We start from the raw sequence: 15155 nt of genomic DNA, 5'->3' as shown, positions 1-15155 counted from the left end.
AAAAACGGATAACGGGTTTCTCGTTTTTTTTATTTTCCGATTCTCCACCTAAATGAAAAATATAAATTTTGGATAACGGGACCTGACAAAAAATGTTTTGTTTTGTCTGCCTGCGTCTTATCGCTCAGTAACTTGGTTGCCTAGGTGAGGAAGCCCACCAAGAGCTCGCGCTGTGCTGACAACAAACTGAATGGAAGGACCGGTAAAATGGCTCTTCAGGCATACAGAGTTCATCATTGAACTTTTTGAAAGTGGGAAAACCCACTCTGAAATTGTCACTGCACTACAGCGAGTTGGTGCTCCAAGGTGCTCATTAATGACGGTGAGAAGGTTTTGTTCAGATCACAATCTGCGAAGGAGAAACTTCGTCTCAGACGAGAGCTTGGGATGCGAGGTGTTGTCTGCCATTAACCAGGTACGTTTGTATTTTAACTATTTTGTGTAGCTAGTTATCACAACTGTTAGCAGCTAAACCAACATTACCAGTGACAGTGGGCTAGCAAGGATAGCGTGTATAGAGCCAGTATATTTCTGTCAATTTTGAATGAAGTGTGTTTTACGATGATAAAAGTCCTGATTATTTACATGGAGTCTGGTGGAGTTTGGTGATGGTGATTTCGGGGCTGTTTCATGTTAAACTAAAAGGATCTTACTATTTAACTAAAGGTCTGTCTCTGTAGGGATCCATCCCATAATGTTGTCACACACTTAGAATAATAATCATTTCTTCTTAATTTTCTTGTAATTTCTCCGTTTAAACGCCGTGATGAGCCGTGTGCACTGTGTGGCTCTGACACTGTTGCCCCTGGCAACCGATAGCGTAGGATCCATAAATGTCAATGGGTAGGATCCCAAAATGGTCAGACACTTCCCAAACCGTAACGTGACAGCAAGCTACCAGATTTGTTTACCTTAGCAGCTAGTCATCTACAATCCGCTTGGATCCCTCCCAGCTGATCTCGACAAACTCCAATGCTTCTGGTATTTAGTTGTAAACACGTTGGCTTTGTCTTTTACTCAAACTCTGATGTTAGTTGACACAGCTGGTTCACTCAATGCAAAGGGAGACATGAAGACTCCCAGCTCTAGGCTGTTGTGCGTCAGATGTTTTCTGCTGTGATCTGAGAAATCTGAGTTTATTGCTGAAACATGTAAGATGTCTCTTTGGCCTCATCCCATTAAGTGATTTAGCTTTAAAGTAAATCCTGTAACTTAATAGTTGTTAAAAAAATAAAACATGTTTTCCCCAAATAATGAATTACTGTGTATACTATAAATTACATAAAAATAAGATGGAACTACCCTCCTTGTCCCTGTCACACACATGCACACAATCATTGTGAAGCCTTAATATACCCTAACTCTCCTACCCCACCCCTCACAGACAGGCCCGTCTTATGGCCGAAAATGTATGACCGGATACCTGTCAACTCTGGGCATCAACGCAGGCGAAGGACGTGTTGGGAGAATACTTAGGGAGGTGCATCAGCCATACAATATCTTGCGTCGTCAGGTAAGATTAATATAGACAAAAAGTCATTGACAAAACAGTTTTAACAAAAGGTCATTATCAACTGTAATTCATATGATATCCTATGCTATATTTGATCAATACTAACTATATGGTAATTGCACAGAACCAGACATGCCATGTGCTTGCAAAGTATTTTCATGATTAGGCCTATTTTAGTAAAATGTGCATGTTCTTTGTTTTAGGGAGCACGCAATCTAAACCCTATTCCTTATCATGCTGAATACATGGGCCATAAGCTTCACATGGACCAGAATGAGAAGTTGGGGATGTTTGGTGTAACTCATGTCTTGGCTGTCGATGGCTTCAGCAGCAAAGTTGTAGCCAATGTTACAATGCCAGTGAAGAACAACCTGGTCATTTACGATGAAGTGTACAGGTAAATGCAGTGGTAGGCAAGCTACTGGAAATTGTAGGGAGCTATTACTCTGCCATAAATAAAGCTTCATTTAACAAAAGCTACCACCCAGTCAAATGTAGCAAGGCAACTTACACAAACACAGCAAAAGTAGTGTGGTGTATTTGGTAGCGATGCTGCGTTGCTGTGTGGAGAGGAATCCGCCGACACTGTTTCTTGATTATAAAAGTTTATTCACATCCAAGAAATCAGCATTAATGACGAGTCCCACAGAACCCGGAGAGACAAAGCCAATATGCACTCTGACTTGCTGCAGCAAGAACATGGTTTATAAGGGGTACGTTTAGGTAACATGTTAGATAAAGTAAACAGTTGTGAGTTGGCAAGTAAAGGTCTGAGTCTCTTTTGAGGTCAGAGTCTCTTTTTGGGGGCTCCAACACTACTCATAAAATCATTAATCATCTTCAACACATCACTCTGCTGAAAGGAAAATCATTGAACTTACATCCCTAACACAGTGCTCATGATTTCTCAGCATATTTGAGCTTTATACAGACTTTAACCTTATATTGCCAGATACCACAGTAGTTCACTACATAGGAAGCTACTTTAAATTGCGCTAATTTCACATGACAATAAACACGTTTAAGTTGAACAAAATTTTTGTATATGTGTTAAAATTTGAATGTGTGGATTAATATGTGCATGGAAAGGCTCCATCGGTTATTTCAATGTGAATGTTCTTATATTACAGAGCAGCTGTTGCCAGCAATGGTATGTGGGACCAAATCAGAGTGGACCACGTAAGGGAATTCTTCTTGTCTCTTTACGTTCAAGAGAAACTGTCCCAGCACCGATTCAACACCAATAGGCTACCATACAAACAAACAACATCATCAAAGGTATTTTTCTTTTAAGAAAAGGGGGAAAAAAGACATCATAATACTCTCACAGGCTCACAGCTTCACTTGTGTTTAAACAGAATCTCCGTGTGGAAAGAATTTGGTCCGAAGTGAACACCAGGGTGAACTACCCATTAAAAATACTGTGTCTCCAACCTCACGTGTCAAGTGAGCCAAATTGGACTTGAGAGAGCAGTGCAGTCCTGGAATGCTCACAGAATACCAGGTATGACACTTGCAATCATTATTGATTTGGAGCACTTGATTGTGTGTAAAACTGAAGATTATTTACCCACATGAAACTGAAAATTCTTTTAGGCAGAGGAATACCAAACATGCTTGCAGCTGGTGGTTGTCCACAAAGGATTTCAATGGAGCTCCTACCCAGTGCTGCAGAGGCTGCAAGAATGTATGAGGACGAGTTAGGAGCCTCTTGACTTGGGTGTCAGCCTTTGGGACGGACCCCTTCTCCTCAGAAGAAGACCGACAGCAGGCAGAGCAGGTGTTCTTGCAAGATTATCCAGACATAACAGTCCTCTTTGACAGGGCGGTCAACAATGACCCCAGTCTTTTTCAAGACGCACTGTTGTGCCTCATCAATGCAACAAATAGGTTTGCATGAAATTAATAAATGCATGTTTTGTTTAACCTAAGCGGATCGGTTTCAATTTCCTTATGTCTCGCCACAATTAAGTACATAGCACTTGTTATTTGTCCCGTGTGTGCTTAATGTCAGCATCCCTGCTGGTTTTAATGCAATACTATGACATATCTTCTTTTATACTACATATTCCTAACATTTTATAATCATACTCTCCATATTGCAATTGTTATCTTAAACTTAATTTTTCACCAAATCAAAGAGAAGCAGAATGCTTTTGTGAAAACATTACATTTAATGCAAATTAGACAAAAAAAAAAGCTAATTTGACAAGAACAGGAATGAATTTATTGAAACAGTTTTTCAAATAGGGCCAATGCCTCTGTCAGCCCTGCTACCTCATGGCTGCAGCTCTCCACATCATCTGCCCGACACTTTGGACATGAAGGTTGTTCTCTTGTCCACACATGAACACACCTTTGGCACCCTATAATGCTCCTGCAGCATGTGGCGAACACTGGTCTAACAGCAAGACCTGTGAAATACATTGAATAATTAGTTTAATTCTTTTGGCTAGGTTACTTTTAGCATACACTCAAAATGTTGTGTGCTATTTGTAGGGTGGTACAGTAGCACTCAGAAGTTGTGAACCCCCGATTTATTTGGTTTTCTGCATAAATTGGTCATGAAATATAATCTGATCTTCCTCAAAGTCACAAGTATTGACAAATGCAACATGCTCAAACTAATCACGCAAAAAGAGTTTCTTGTCTTTAATCTCTTTGTTGAGTAACCTCCCATAACATTCATAAATGCTTAGTTTGAGTTTAGTTTTTATTAGTTTTAGTCTTTTTTGTAATGTGGGTTATTTGTCAGGGGCAAGATTCAAAAAGGTCAGAAAAAGTATTGTGTAATAATTACTCAATAAAAACATCATACAATTTTAGAAATATGTATTCAACAATAACACCGGTACATAAAATGTACATATGGGCACAAATATGTAAACAGTCTACACAAGACGCTGCAGTAAGTGCTAAATGTGTTAAGTGATGTGTGCCAGGGAATATTATTATAACCTTGGCTTCAGCACATTGTGTTTGGTCATACTGGTGAGTTAGAAGAAAATAAGATCACATTTAGGGACTCATTTTTCCAGAAAACCAAATAATTCCAAGGTGTTCACAATCTTCCAAGTGGAACTGTATACTGATTGTTGGGAGTCCAACATTTGAATCATATATCTCATTCCCTGACACTGCAATCAATTTAATGAGTGAGAAAGGCACAAAAACTTCACCAACCATTGCAGATGAGACAACCAAATGCCGCCCTTATGGTTGTCACCTCTGGTTCGGCCAGCACCAGGATAGTTGACCGCGCAGACGCCCCACTCAATTCCTTGGATGACCTTCGTCACCTCCTTCAATTCCTGGGCTGCCTCAACCACCTCCTCTATCTCGGCAACCACAGAGGCAGTATCGTCGCGCCGACTGAAACACAGTTTTAGTTTTTGTTGCCTTCTTTGGGGCCTTTCGCTACACACATAAAATGATCAGTATGGTCCAGTTACCTCAGCCTCTTCCTCTTGTTGGCCTGTAGATGACCCAACTGATTCTCCAGCACGGCAAACACCTTCCTGGAGTTTTGTTTCCAGAATGATGATCCTGCAACGACAATGACAAATACCATAACGTGATAGGAATTAACATCTTCAAAAACAATTGTAGGTGTAGGTAAATTATTTGAATGGATTCATATTCACCCCTGGTGCCCTCTGTATCAAGGATCTCGTTTCCTTGGCTGTCCGTCAGAATCATGGGTTCTTGCTCTCCAAGGGCCTCCCTGACCTTGGCCAGAATGGATGGCACACATGCCTCAAATTCGCCAAAGCGGGCCGTCACCATTTTACTGGTCTCCAACTTCCCCTCCAGAATTTCACCAATGAAGACATTCCTGAACATAGATGATAGCTTTTAACAACAACAAAAATATCATACTGTATGGCTATTTTCTGTAGGCTACCTCTCTATTTTAACTGTTTAGAAACATCTTACTACAGTTGACCTATTGGAATTGTTCTGGTTGGCTTGATTTATTTTAAAATCTTTCACAGTGTGTGAGTTTTACTTTAACAAACAAAAAAATACTTTTCATGGGAGGGTCTAATAGTTTTTGGTTTAACTGTGGGTTTGATACATTTAAATAGGTTAGTGAAAAATAATAAGTTTTCTTTGATCACCTTTGGAACGCCTTGGTCACTGGCCGACTCGAGGAGGCAGCACTGGCAGCATGTGGGCGCTGGAAAGAAAAGCGGGCAGATGGGGCAGGAGGGTCTACGGCAGGAGTTGAGTCCTGTTGAGTGCGGTCTCCATGCACTTCATAGTGCCCCCGATCTTGGAGGTCCAAGCAAAAGAAGGTCCCATTTTCTTCTGGAAATATTGCTACATTGGCATCATCTGTGAGATATATACTCTCGTTTTTGACCTGTATGTTTGAGGGAGAGATAAAGATCCGTCACACACACACACACACACACACACACACACACACACACAATGCTGAAGTTGGCATCCGATTTGCAGCTTCTGATTCGGCAGTTAAGGGGAAATTTACACTTTTATTAATTTACATTGGGTCTAATGTGGTCTACATATGCAAACGACAGTAAAATCTCCCTTTATTGCATTTTCACAAATACAATAAAGCTTTCACAAATCTAAAAGTGTGTTTTAGACATAATTCATAATTTACCTTAAGGTGAGACACTACAGGTGAATAGGGTAAAATTTAATTTTGTTTATTACACAAAAACTGTAACTGTTGTGTAATGTAATTTTTTTGTAATATAGTGTCTTGTATCGAGATCAGTGACACTTATATACTTAATATATGACATGTAGGCTATGAATTTATGTAAAAGAGAGAGAGAAGAGAGAGAGAGAGAGAGAGAGAGAGAGAGAGACTGCCTTCGCTGTCTGAACACTCCTGTTTTCCGAAGGACAGGTTACACATCGACGTACTATGTTAAGGCATTTCATCATCTGCTGTCTTAGTGTGTAATCCCCTGTGTCTTCTTGCTAATGAAAACTGCTTTTGTGTTCTGTGAGGTGATTTTCGACCGTTTTCGACGCAATTCTTTCGATATTTTGAGCTACAGCGGAAATGTCAGAGCACGTCACGTGACGATTCTGAACGAATCACATTGTCAGAAATTGGCATCAGCCAATGAGATTGCGCTTTTAGAGTTAAAGCCCCCTTTTACTTTCACGATTGGTTGCTGATAAAAAGGAAATTACCATATTTGGATCCGACAGCGTTGTAGAGGAGAGGGAGAGAGAGAGAGAGAGAGAGAGAGAGAGAGAGAGAGAGAGAGAGAGCTTTCCAAAATATCTGTTTCCAACGGTATATGTGATGACAGGGTGCAGACAGCGATCGCGGAGCAGCGCGATGATTTAGAACGCCAACTTTTGCTGAATTTAGGAGAAATCTACCGAACAGACGAAGTGTAGTAAAATAAAGATCTAAATGTGTATTTTGGACTTTTTTCACCACAAGTCTGAAAGACGACATGTTATAGAAGACAAATAGCCCAAAATCTCATCAAATGTTTTTGCCTGCCGTGTCTCGCCTTAATGACTAACACTCATTCAATACAGTAAGAGGTTCAAAAAACGGAAGGTCAGTCACTATAACAATGTAAATTGTGTTTCACTGCTGAATAAGGTAAGGTAAGGTATAAAAAAGCAAAAAATAAGCAATTGTATATTCACTTACCTGACGCACATTAATGCCATTTTTAAATATATACCTGAAAAATGACGCTTAATTTCAAAGTCATCATGTCTTCTGGTCTTAGAGTGACCCTCTTGCTGCCGTTGAAAAGGACAAACGCCGACATCTGCATAAAGACATACATTTTATAAAATAAAGTAGCCCACAAAGCTGTAGATTACAAACATTTTAGCTGTTGAGGACAAAACTTTTGGCTGCAAATTTACTCTTATGACTAATTGAGCGCTCCTGTGATGAGTGTGCCCCAGTAACCGCATCCATCTCAAATACAAGCGCACCATAATTTAAGTATAGAAATTAGTAGCTTAACCTGTGACTGATGGTTTGGCGTTAGAGCGCGCCTGAGGACAATCCAGCTGCTGTAATATAGCAAGTTTATGAAAATAAACAGTCTTCACATCAACTTTTACTTAACTACACTACAAGCCATCATCGCTACAGTTCGGTGTCAACTGAAAGCTAGCTAGTCTAGCTAGCTACTTCTATCACTTAATGTATTTTCTACTTTCAACGTAGCTAAATGAATCGGTCAAATTAGAATCACGTAAACTCAACTAGCTACTGTAATTTATCAGTTTAATTTCCATTTTGCTTCTAATAGGGCACTTACCTTATCAAATAGAGGAGTAGCTAGAGTGGGAAATTGATGCTGCCCTCTTCTTCAGGTATCTTACATCAGACTTGACAGCTCAAATGACCGTTATCCGAAATGTTGACGACATAATTTAAGGACCCAATCAACAACGAGATTTGATTGTTTCTGGGGAGAAAATAACTGTAGCGAGCTACATCATCATCATCATCACCAATCACAGACATTTCAGGGAATTGGCTATTTCTTATTTGTATTTGAATTTTTGTCAGGTTATCCAAAATTTATATTTTTCATTTAGATGGAGAATCGGATAATAAAAAAAACGAGAAACCCGTTATCCGTTTTTTCCATTTTTGTTTTAAAAACGGAAAACGAAAAAACAAGTGGTTTCTCGTTTTTTTCTCTTAGGTTTCACTACGAAAAACGAATGAACGGAAGGTACACGGATTGTTTTAAAGGAGTATCTGGCAATGGAGTTGCAAGGGCCTCGAAATCAACTTGTGCATCTGGACTTGCCTCAAACCAGTCACCATCCTTTTCTTGTCCACTATTTTCATCCACATCCCGCATCTCAATAGGTTAGTTGCTAGCTTCATCAACGTGTAGCATGTTTGGAGTAATGTTAGCGTCGTCAGCTTTTTCCAGTCTCAAAGTCTTTTTGCTTTTCCTTTTGGCCATTCAGGTTCGACTTAGCACTATATGTATAAGGTGTCACTTATCTGCGTTGCCTTCTAGTATTATTTAAAGTTTCATCGGTTAGTTAAACTCAAACCCTACGCGTTACCTGACAGAGCGAAAAGACACACAACCACCATAGACAGTATATAATGGACCAATAGACCCCGTTGCTCTGGACGGAGACCAGTGAAGGCTATTAGAAGCACTTTTCCGGTGATGGCCAGCTTTACTGCGCAGCCTCCAACTGAGAGAATGTGACGTGAGCAACGTGTCTGAAAGTTGTAAGTCTTCTGGTAGCTGTGCCAAGAGAAATCTCAATCATTCCCAATCTTACAGATACGGAGAGTGTAGGTGTATGTAAGGAGATAACATGGGCACAGGCTAATTATTGCTAACTAACATGCTAGTTAACATTAGTAATTAAACCTAAACAGCTCATGTAAGTCGAAACTGCCTGCGAGCTTCTCCTGTACTGTACGGTAATTCCTCTACTATGCGACAGTAAGTCACTTGGTTATGACACAATCGTTAGCTTATTTTTACAAAAACGTCTGCTACGGAGCCATAACGTGAGGTACAAGGTAATGGAGCCTTTTATACATTGTCGTGTTTCTTTGGAACTATACAACGGACAAATAGAGTCTTCAAACATTTCTGATGTAAAGTTATTCGCAGTCAAGTGACGTAAAATAAAAATGCCGGTCAGCGGAATGCTAACAGGAGGTGATGGCCAGTTTGCAACAAAATGGCGCCATGATGGCTCGAGTTCTGAAGCGAAGCTTACCCCCTTGACAACCACCTACATCGCCGCCATCTTGGCCCCCACAACACCCTGCTTTTCGATGAAGTTCATGTCGCGTAATTACGTCACTTCATAACGTTCTCATGGCAACAGGGGAAAATGGCTGCTCTTGTGTGAAGTAAACGCATTGACATGAGTAAACGCAACATTTTTCAACTTTTTGCAAAGATATCAGTGGCGGCTGTCCAATAGAGGGCGCTAGGGCGCTGCCCCCCTTAAGCCACAAAAACATTAAAAAATAAATAAATAATTTAAAAAAATTAAAAATAATAATGATAAAAACATCAGTATGTCAATATTTGTATGTTTGAAATATGGAATGCACCCAGTAATATGTGTAAAATATGATAGAAAATCATATTCGCAACCTTTCCTCTGCCTGTCTAGACGCCTCATCAGCTCTGGGGCAATAGAGAAAGCGCCCCAGAAGGCGGGTCTATGTAGCAGTTAAGCCAAATGCGAATGTATGACATAAAATTTAGCCAATCAGCGTTCTTAAATCGAATCCAAGAAGGGCGATTATTTTATCGCCCCAAGTCGCCCCTGATAATATAAGGACCGGGCTCTAGGGGCGCCATTTTTACTAGACGACAATGGCGAGCGCAAACGATACTCCAAGACCCAACCCTAACTGGTGAAATCTCTCCTCCCAGATTCGTTTGAAAGGAGAACTTTGTTGGAGAAAGTTCGGGTGAAAGAACTGGGCCCAGATCAACCTGACCTCTCAATCAGACAGCAGGCTAGCGAGAAAGGGAAGCAGTATATGCGCAGCTTCTCCCATAGCTGGTACACCAGGAAGGCTTGGCTAGCTGGGTGTACTCATGCTAATGCTTTATTTTGCTTTCCGTGCTTGCTTTTTAAAACGACGGGGACAGATCCAGCATGGACAGTTACCGGAATGAGGTATATGAAGCAACTGTCAGAGAAGGTAAAGAAACATGAGAACACCAGGGCACACATGGATAACTCTGTAAAGCTAGCCATATTAGGAAGGGTGGATGACGGCCACAGGATTGCGGTGAGGAAACATAATGAGGAGGTGGATAAAAACAGGCACATTTTATGCAAAATTATCGATTGTGTGAAGTTTTGTGGGGCTTTTGAGTTGGCCTTGCGTGGGCATGAGAAGACTGACTCCTCAGACAACCCTGGCATTTCTGGCATCTGGGGCTTGGTGGATTTTGTTGCCTCCCTTGCTGGAGGAGCACCTGAAGACAGCTACCGTTTTTATGCTTTCTTCTCTGGAGAACCACCTTGCTTGACCAAGTGGTTGCGCATAGACTCCCCAGAGCCTCTACAATATGGTGGAACTTCCACAGTTGCGCTGTAAACACTGTGTACAAGCACAAGGATGACCTCCTAACGTGTTTCCAGACCATCAGAGACTCTAGGAACTTTGATCACCCGACTGTCAGAGAGGCTGGGGGCTTTGTGAGGATGCTCGAAGACGAGGCTTTCTGTTTTTTCCTGGCACTGTTTTACAAGATCATGGAAAATGTGGACATGATTTTCAGCCAGCTGCAGAAGAGGAACATCGACCCAGTCTTCATTAAAGCACTTGTCCAGAGTTTCACAGACAGCATGCTAACAATCAGGTAAATAACTATATTTAAATTTAAGCTGACAAAGCTGTTGTTGTTAGAAAGATGAATAGCTCACTTCCAACAGTGTAAAAGCCTAAATGTGTCTTGTCATCAAAGTGAGTGATTATCATAGAGCACATCACGATTATATTTGTTTTAGTATTTTAAAAGGAAAGAGAAGACACAATCAGACTTGGATAATAATGCAGGAAAGTATTTCACAGTTTGTTATAACAGGCTTATTCAGGTGTCCACCAGGTCAATTTCTAGAAGAGGCCTAGTTGTTATTGAAGATTGAAGATGAACTTTATTGTCATTCAGACTATTACTTACATAGGACAAGTGCACAGCAGAACAAAATTATGTTGCATCCCTCTCACAAATGTAATAGAAAAAGGCTTAAAAACTTAATAACATAAGTTAATTATGTACATCACAGGTTAAAAGCAGTTACTAGACATAGTTTGTTTGTGTGTGTGTGTGTGTGTGTGTGTGTGTGTGTGTATATGTGTGTATATATATCTATATATATGAGTCACTGGTTATGTGTGTGTGTTGAGGGGGGGGGGTACAGTGACTTAAGAAGTCTGATGGCAAGTTATCAAATTAAACTTTATTTTTTGGACCCAGGGCCTCCATTCCCTCTTTGTGTGGGGATAGCGCATCTGACGAGCAGCAACAGCCCATAAAGCGACGGAGGATGCTGGGACCAGGAGAACAACAGAGGTTGGTTACAGAGGTAAGTTGTGATGTAACTGTCAGTGTTTCCCCTAGAACTTTTTTTCAAGCCTGGTAGTATGTAGCCAAAACCAAAAACCCTGAAAATCAGCACCTTAGTAATCGTATACTTGACTTGGACATAGGCATGTGTTCAGTCAGGATCACTTGCAGCCAAATAGCTTTATTGCAAATTAAAGCTGATGATGTATCTTTTACAGGTATGTGATACCATCCTGATTCATGCCAAGGAGAGGTTCTCCTTCACCCAGCACCTTATCAGCACAACACTGTTGCACGGAGAGTTGTTCCCACAACACAGTGTGAAGCTCCCTGATACAGCGCTTGAAACAACTGTGGAGGCATACCCCATGTTGAACAAGGCCAAGCTCAAAACCGAACTGTCCCTCATCTATGAGAACAGTGAGTGCAAGGCTTGTAGTGGTGCAGTGCCCCTGTACCAGTTCTTCATGGAGAACAACCTTCAGAGCACTTTCACAGACTGTCAGCCTCCTCAAGATGCTCATCACCACACCCATGACAACAGCCGAGTCAGAAAGGTGCTTCTCTACACTGAAGAGGATCAAGACCTTCCTGAGAAACAGCATGACACAGGATCGCCTGAATGCTCTGGCTATGCTCTCCATGGAGAAGAAACTTGTCAGGGACATTCCTGACTTTAATAAAAAGGGTCATTGAGAGGTTTGCCACTTAGAAGGACAGACGGGCAAAATGTCTGTACAAATAAGATGACACACACACACACACACACACACACACACACATATACACACAGCAGCACTGACCACATGTTTCTTTGTATATAGTTGACCTTAGCATAAAAAATCATCCAGTTATATATGGTACTCTAGAAAGTCTTAATAGTGTGTTTGCTAATATTACTGTATATATGTTGTTTTGCATCAATTAATTGTTGCATTTCTGGAGCACATTAACAATTAGTTACATTTAGTTTGATCATAAAATACTGTATGCTATTCTTCCAATCAAAGTTTTGAGTTCAGCCACTTGATATCCATTTCTATATTATACATCCTTTATACAGTGTAAGATTTCCTATAAACTTTATAATAATTTCATGTTATTGTCCACTTTCCATTCTTTTCTGACAGCATGCCTGTTGCGTTGCCTATTTACTACCAATGGCACCATTTCAATCAGGAGAGACTTGTTTGCAGATATGCAAAAGGTTTTAATATACCACAGCATGTAGTGTAATGTATTGGAGATTCTCTCTCTCTCTCTCTCTCTCTCTCACTCACACACACACACACACACACACACACACACACATTCATTCTCTAGCTCATCTAGGTACATTTTGATGTTTGTTTTGAGATTACAGCTGAAAAAGTCTGATTCTTGAATAATTGTTTAATTTACATTTATTTTTTTATAAATTGTATACATTGTGTACCTGTTTGGCTTGATATTTTATATAAAAAAAAAATTTCTCAGGTGGGTAATTTGCAGAAGGTGCAATCCTTTTTTTGTAATGTTGTATTAAGAAGACAAAACTAAGGCCAAATGGCCTTTACTATTTAAGTTTGTATTCATAGTTTTACATGTTATAAATGTTTTACAGTAAGTTGACTTTAACTGTATTGTTATTTAATTGTTGGCACTGGCACTTATAAACGCTAAATGGGTAAATTGCAATAAATGGGCTTAGTTTTGGAGCCAAATGTAATAAAAATAAATACCTCTGTTTTTGAGAAATAAAAGCCAAATGCTTTATCATTTTACAGCCACATCATTTATTTGTTTTGGTTTTTAAAAACGCAAAAAAAAAATGTATCCGATTAATCGATCGATAAAGTGCTAGATTAATCGATTACAAAAATAATCGATAGCTGCAGCCCTAAACAGAATATAATGCAGTAAGGCATTCTGTGTTGCTTTCAGATGTGTTTCTCCTGTAGATAAACTTTTGTCAATCAACTCCTGCCGGGTCAGCACACATGCAGGCATGATTTAGTCTTGCCTCCTCTTTGTGTCTTTAAAGAGGTTACTTCTCTTTAAATGTGATTGCGGCACCTTTTCACCTCAATGATAAATTAATACATTTTAATTCAGTTATAAACTCCTGGACTTTAATAGCTCCTCCATTTCAGCAGGTTTTCTGCTCATGTTCAAAAACTTTCTGCGCATTCAGAATTTCTCCCACATATCTGTGTTCTCTGACATATCCAGTCAGTCTGAATATAACGAGAATAACGTCATCGTGATGGTTACTCAAAAATTGTAATAAATTACTATTTACGTATTACTCCTTCAAAAAGTAATATTACATTACTTATTACTAGGTACATTACTCTTTACGTTACTATATTACTTTCACAACCAATTTACTTTACTTTAACTCAGATTTAGGAGTTCTTAGATACACAGTTTGTTGCTCATGAGACAATCAGGCTCAAGAATGGCTGGTTTGCACTAAATAAAATCTTCAGACTAAAAATAAATCCTCTGCTATATTTTTATTTTTTTATATGCATTTTCCCCTACAAAATCACCCCAATAATTTTAGGATGCTAAATTATTTTCAAATAGAGCAATTAAAACTCCTGTTCCTGTATTTTTTCATATCGCAATATATATCGCAGAACAGAAAATATTGTCAATGTCAGTTTTTTCCAATATCGTACACTGGTGTTGCATCAGCTGGGCAGAGTTCATTCACTCTGCGAGTGCACGTTATCAGTTATATATTTGTTATTTTACTGCGTGAGATCAAATTTGATGTGTCGCGTGACAGTGTGTGCAAAAATGTGAATTGCATGAATCTCATGAGACAGCTTTTAACCTGACGAAAAATCACTTTTGTCACTTTTAATCTTGTCACACCCCTTGTAGCAAACATTTGTTTGATTTGCGCCTATTCAAGTTTTGAAAGTTTGGAGTGTATAAGAGCTTGGCACATTATGATCTAACATGACATCTGGAGATTTCTGAAACTAACGCATTTCTTTTCTTTTTCTTTTTTATGCAGGAAAATGAGGTTGAAGAACTGGAGCAGACAACCATGGCGATCTTTATCACTGGGAAAGAGGATCCTCTCCATCCACCCAAAAACATTAAAATTGTCATCGAAGGAACAGAGGTCTTGAACGAGTTGCCCTCGTTTGCAACAGCTTTTGCCATGGTCTTTGGGCTCATATACACAGTAAACATAAAATATCAGAAAAGGCTGCAGTTCACCTTTGAATTTGTGCAAAAGGTCCTGATGGAGCTTGATGGAAAAAAGATGACCCCAAGCACCCAGTTGTACAGCACAGAGTAGGCAGAGCTGTTGCACAGACTTGCTTGACTTTATTTTCCATTTGTGGTTAAATTTGATGGTGTTTCTACAACCACATTTACAAATGTAGCTGCCTATGTTCAATGTTCTCAAATGTGTAGAAATTACTTTCAGACTTTGGATCCTTTTGTAAGAGGTTGCACTTACATGGCTGCATTTTTACTGCAGCATTTACAAATGTGGCTGCCCATGTTCGGAGACTACCAGCCTCAAAGTCCAAAGTAGGCCATAAGCGTTGTGGACAACTGGAGAGACTGATGTTTAGCTGATA

At 39.7% G+C, this 15155-nt stretch overlaps 4 protein-coding genes across 4 annotated transcripts in view; 3 read left to right on the top strand and 1 right to left on the bottom strand.

Annotated features, from left to right (window-relative positions):
- tollip (toll interacting protein) overlaps positions 1-5947 on the top strand; it is a 53926-nt gene extending 47979 nt beyond the window's left edge. The window contains exon 7 of the transcript XR_003694772.1: positions 5911-5947. The gene's annotated coding sequence lies outside the window, so the exon portion shown is untranslated. The remainder of the gene's footprint in view (positions 1-5910) is intronic.
- On the top strand, positions 54-3416 carry LOC114572617 (uncharacterized). The gene is made up of 6 exons (XM_028604357.1): positions 54-415; positions 1385-1513; positions 1717-1910; positions 2644-2791; positions 2872-3017; positions 3110-3416. The coding sequence occupies exons 1-5, from the start codon at positions 191-193 to the stop codon at positions 2977-2979; spliced, it is 804 nt and encodes a 267-aa protein (XP_028460158.1). The 5' UTR covers positions 54-190; the 3' UTR covers positions 2980-3017; positions 3110-3416.
- Positions 3117-8632, bottom strand: LOC114572532 (uncharacterized). Its single transcript, XM_028604241.1, has 7 exons — positions 7798-8632; positions 7204-7293; positions 5635-5879; positions 5158-5348; positions 4966-5059; positions 4697-4885; positions 3117-3927 (listed from the first exon to the last, which is right to left on the bottom strand). Exons 2-7 carry the CDS (start codon positions 7291-7293, stop codon positions 3915-3917), a joined length of 822 nt encoding a protein of 273 aa, XP_028460042.1. The 5' UTR covers positions 7798-8632; the 3' UTR covers positions 3117-3914.
- Positions 8633-10160: 1528 nt separating this feature from the next.
- Positions 10161-14866, top strand: LOC114555277 (uncharacterized). The gene is made up of 5 exons (XM_028577570.1): positions 10161-10315; positions 10510-10857; positions 11476-11584; positions 11784-12122; positions 14576-14866. Exons 1-5 carry the CDS (start codon positions 10161-10163, stop codon positions 14864-14866), a joined length of 1242 nt encoding a protein of 413 aa, XP_028433371.1.
- Positions 14867-15155: the final 289 nt, after the last annotated feature.

The sequence above is a fragment of the Perca flavescens genome, chromosome 1 (genome assembly GCF_004354835.1).
Source record: "Perca flavescens isolate YP-PL-M2 chromosome 1, PFLA_1.0, whole genome shotgun sequence".
NCBI lineage: Eukaryota > Metazoa > Chordata > Actinopteri > Perciformes > Percidae > Perca > Perca flavescens.
The sequence above is the reverse complement of the archived record's forward strand: the minus strand, read 5'-3'. Positions and strand labels throughout refer to the sequence as shown.

Coding starts and splice junctions, on each gene's coding strand:
- LOC114572617 (XM_028604357.1), top strand. CDS start 191: ATGGAAGGACCGGTAAAATGGCTCTTCAGGCATACAGAGTTCATCATT. Junction 1,514..1,716: donor ACAATATCTTGCGTCGTCAG/GTAAGATTAATA, acceptor TCTTTGTTTTAG/GGAGCACGCAATCTAAACCC. Junction 2,792..2,871: donor AACAAACAACATCATCAAAG/GTATTTTTCTTT, acceptor GTGTTTAAACAG/AATCTCCGTGTGGAAAGAAT.
- LOC114572532 (XM_028604241.1), bottom strand. CDS start 7,293: ATGTCGGCGTTTGTCCTTTTCAACGGCAGCAAGAGGGTCACTCTAAGA. Junction 5,880..7,203: donor AATTAAGCGTCATTTTTCAG/GTATATATTTAA, acceptor TCAAACATACAG/GTCAAAAACGAGAGTATATA. Junction 5,349..5,634: donor GTGACCAAGGCGTTCCAAAG/GTGATCAAAGAA, acceptor ATCTATGTTCAG/GAATGTCTTCATTGGTGAAA.
- LOC114555277 (XM_028577570.1), top strand. CDS start 10,161: ATGAGGTATATGAAGCAACTGTCAGAGAAGGTAAAGAAACATGAGAAC. Junction 11,585..11,783: donor AACAGAGGTTGGTTACAGAG/GTAAGTTGTGAT, acceptor TATCTTTTACAG/GTATGTGATACCATCCTGAT. Junction 12,123..14,575: donor ACAACAGCCGAGTCAGAAAG/GTGCTTCTCTAC, acceptor TTTTTTATGCAG/GAAAATGAGGTTGAAGAACT.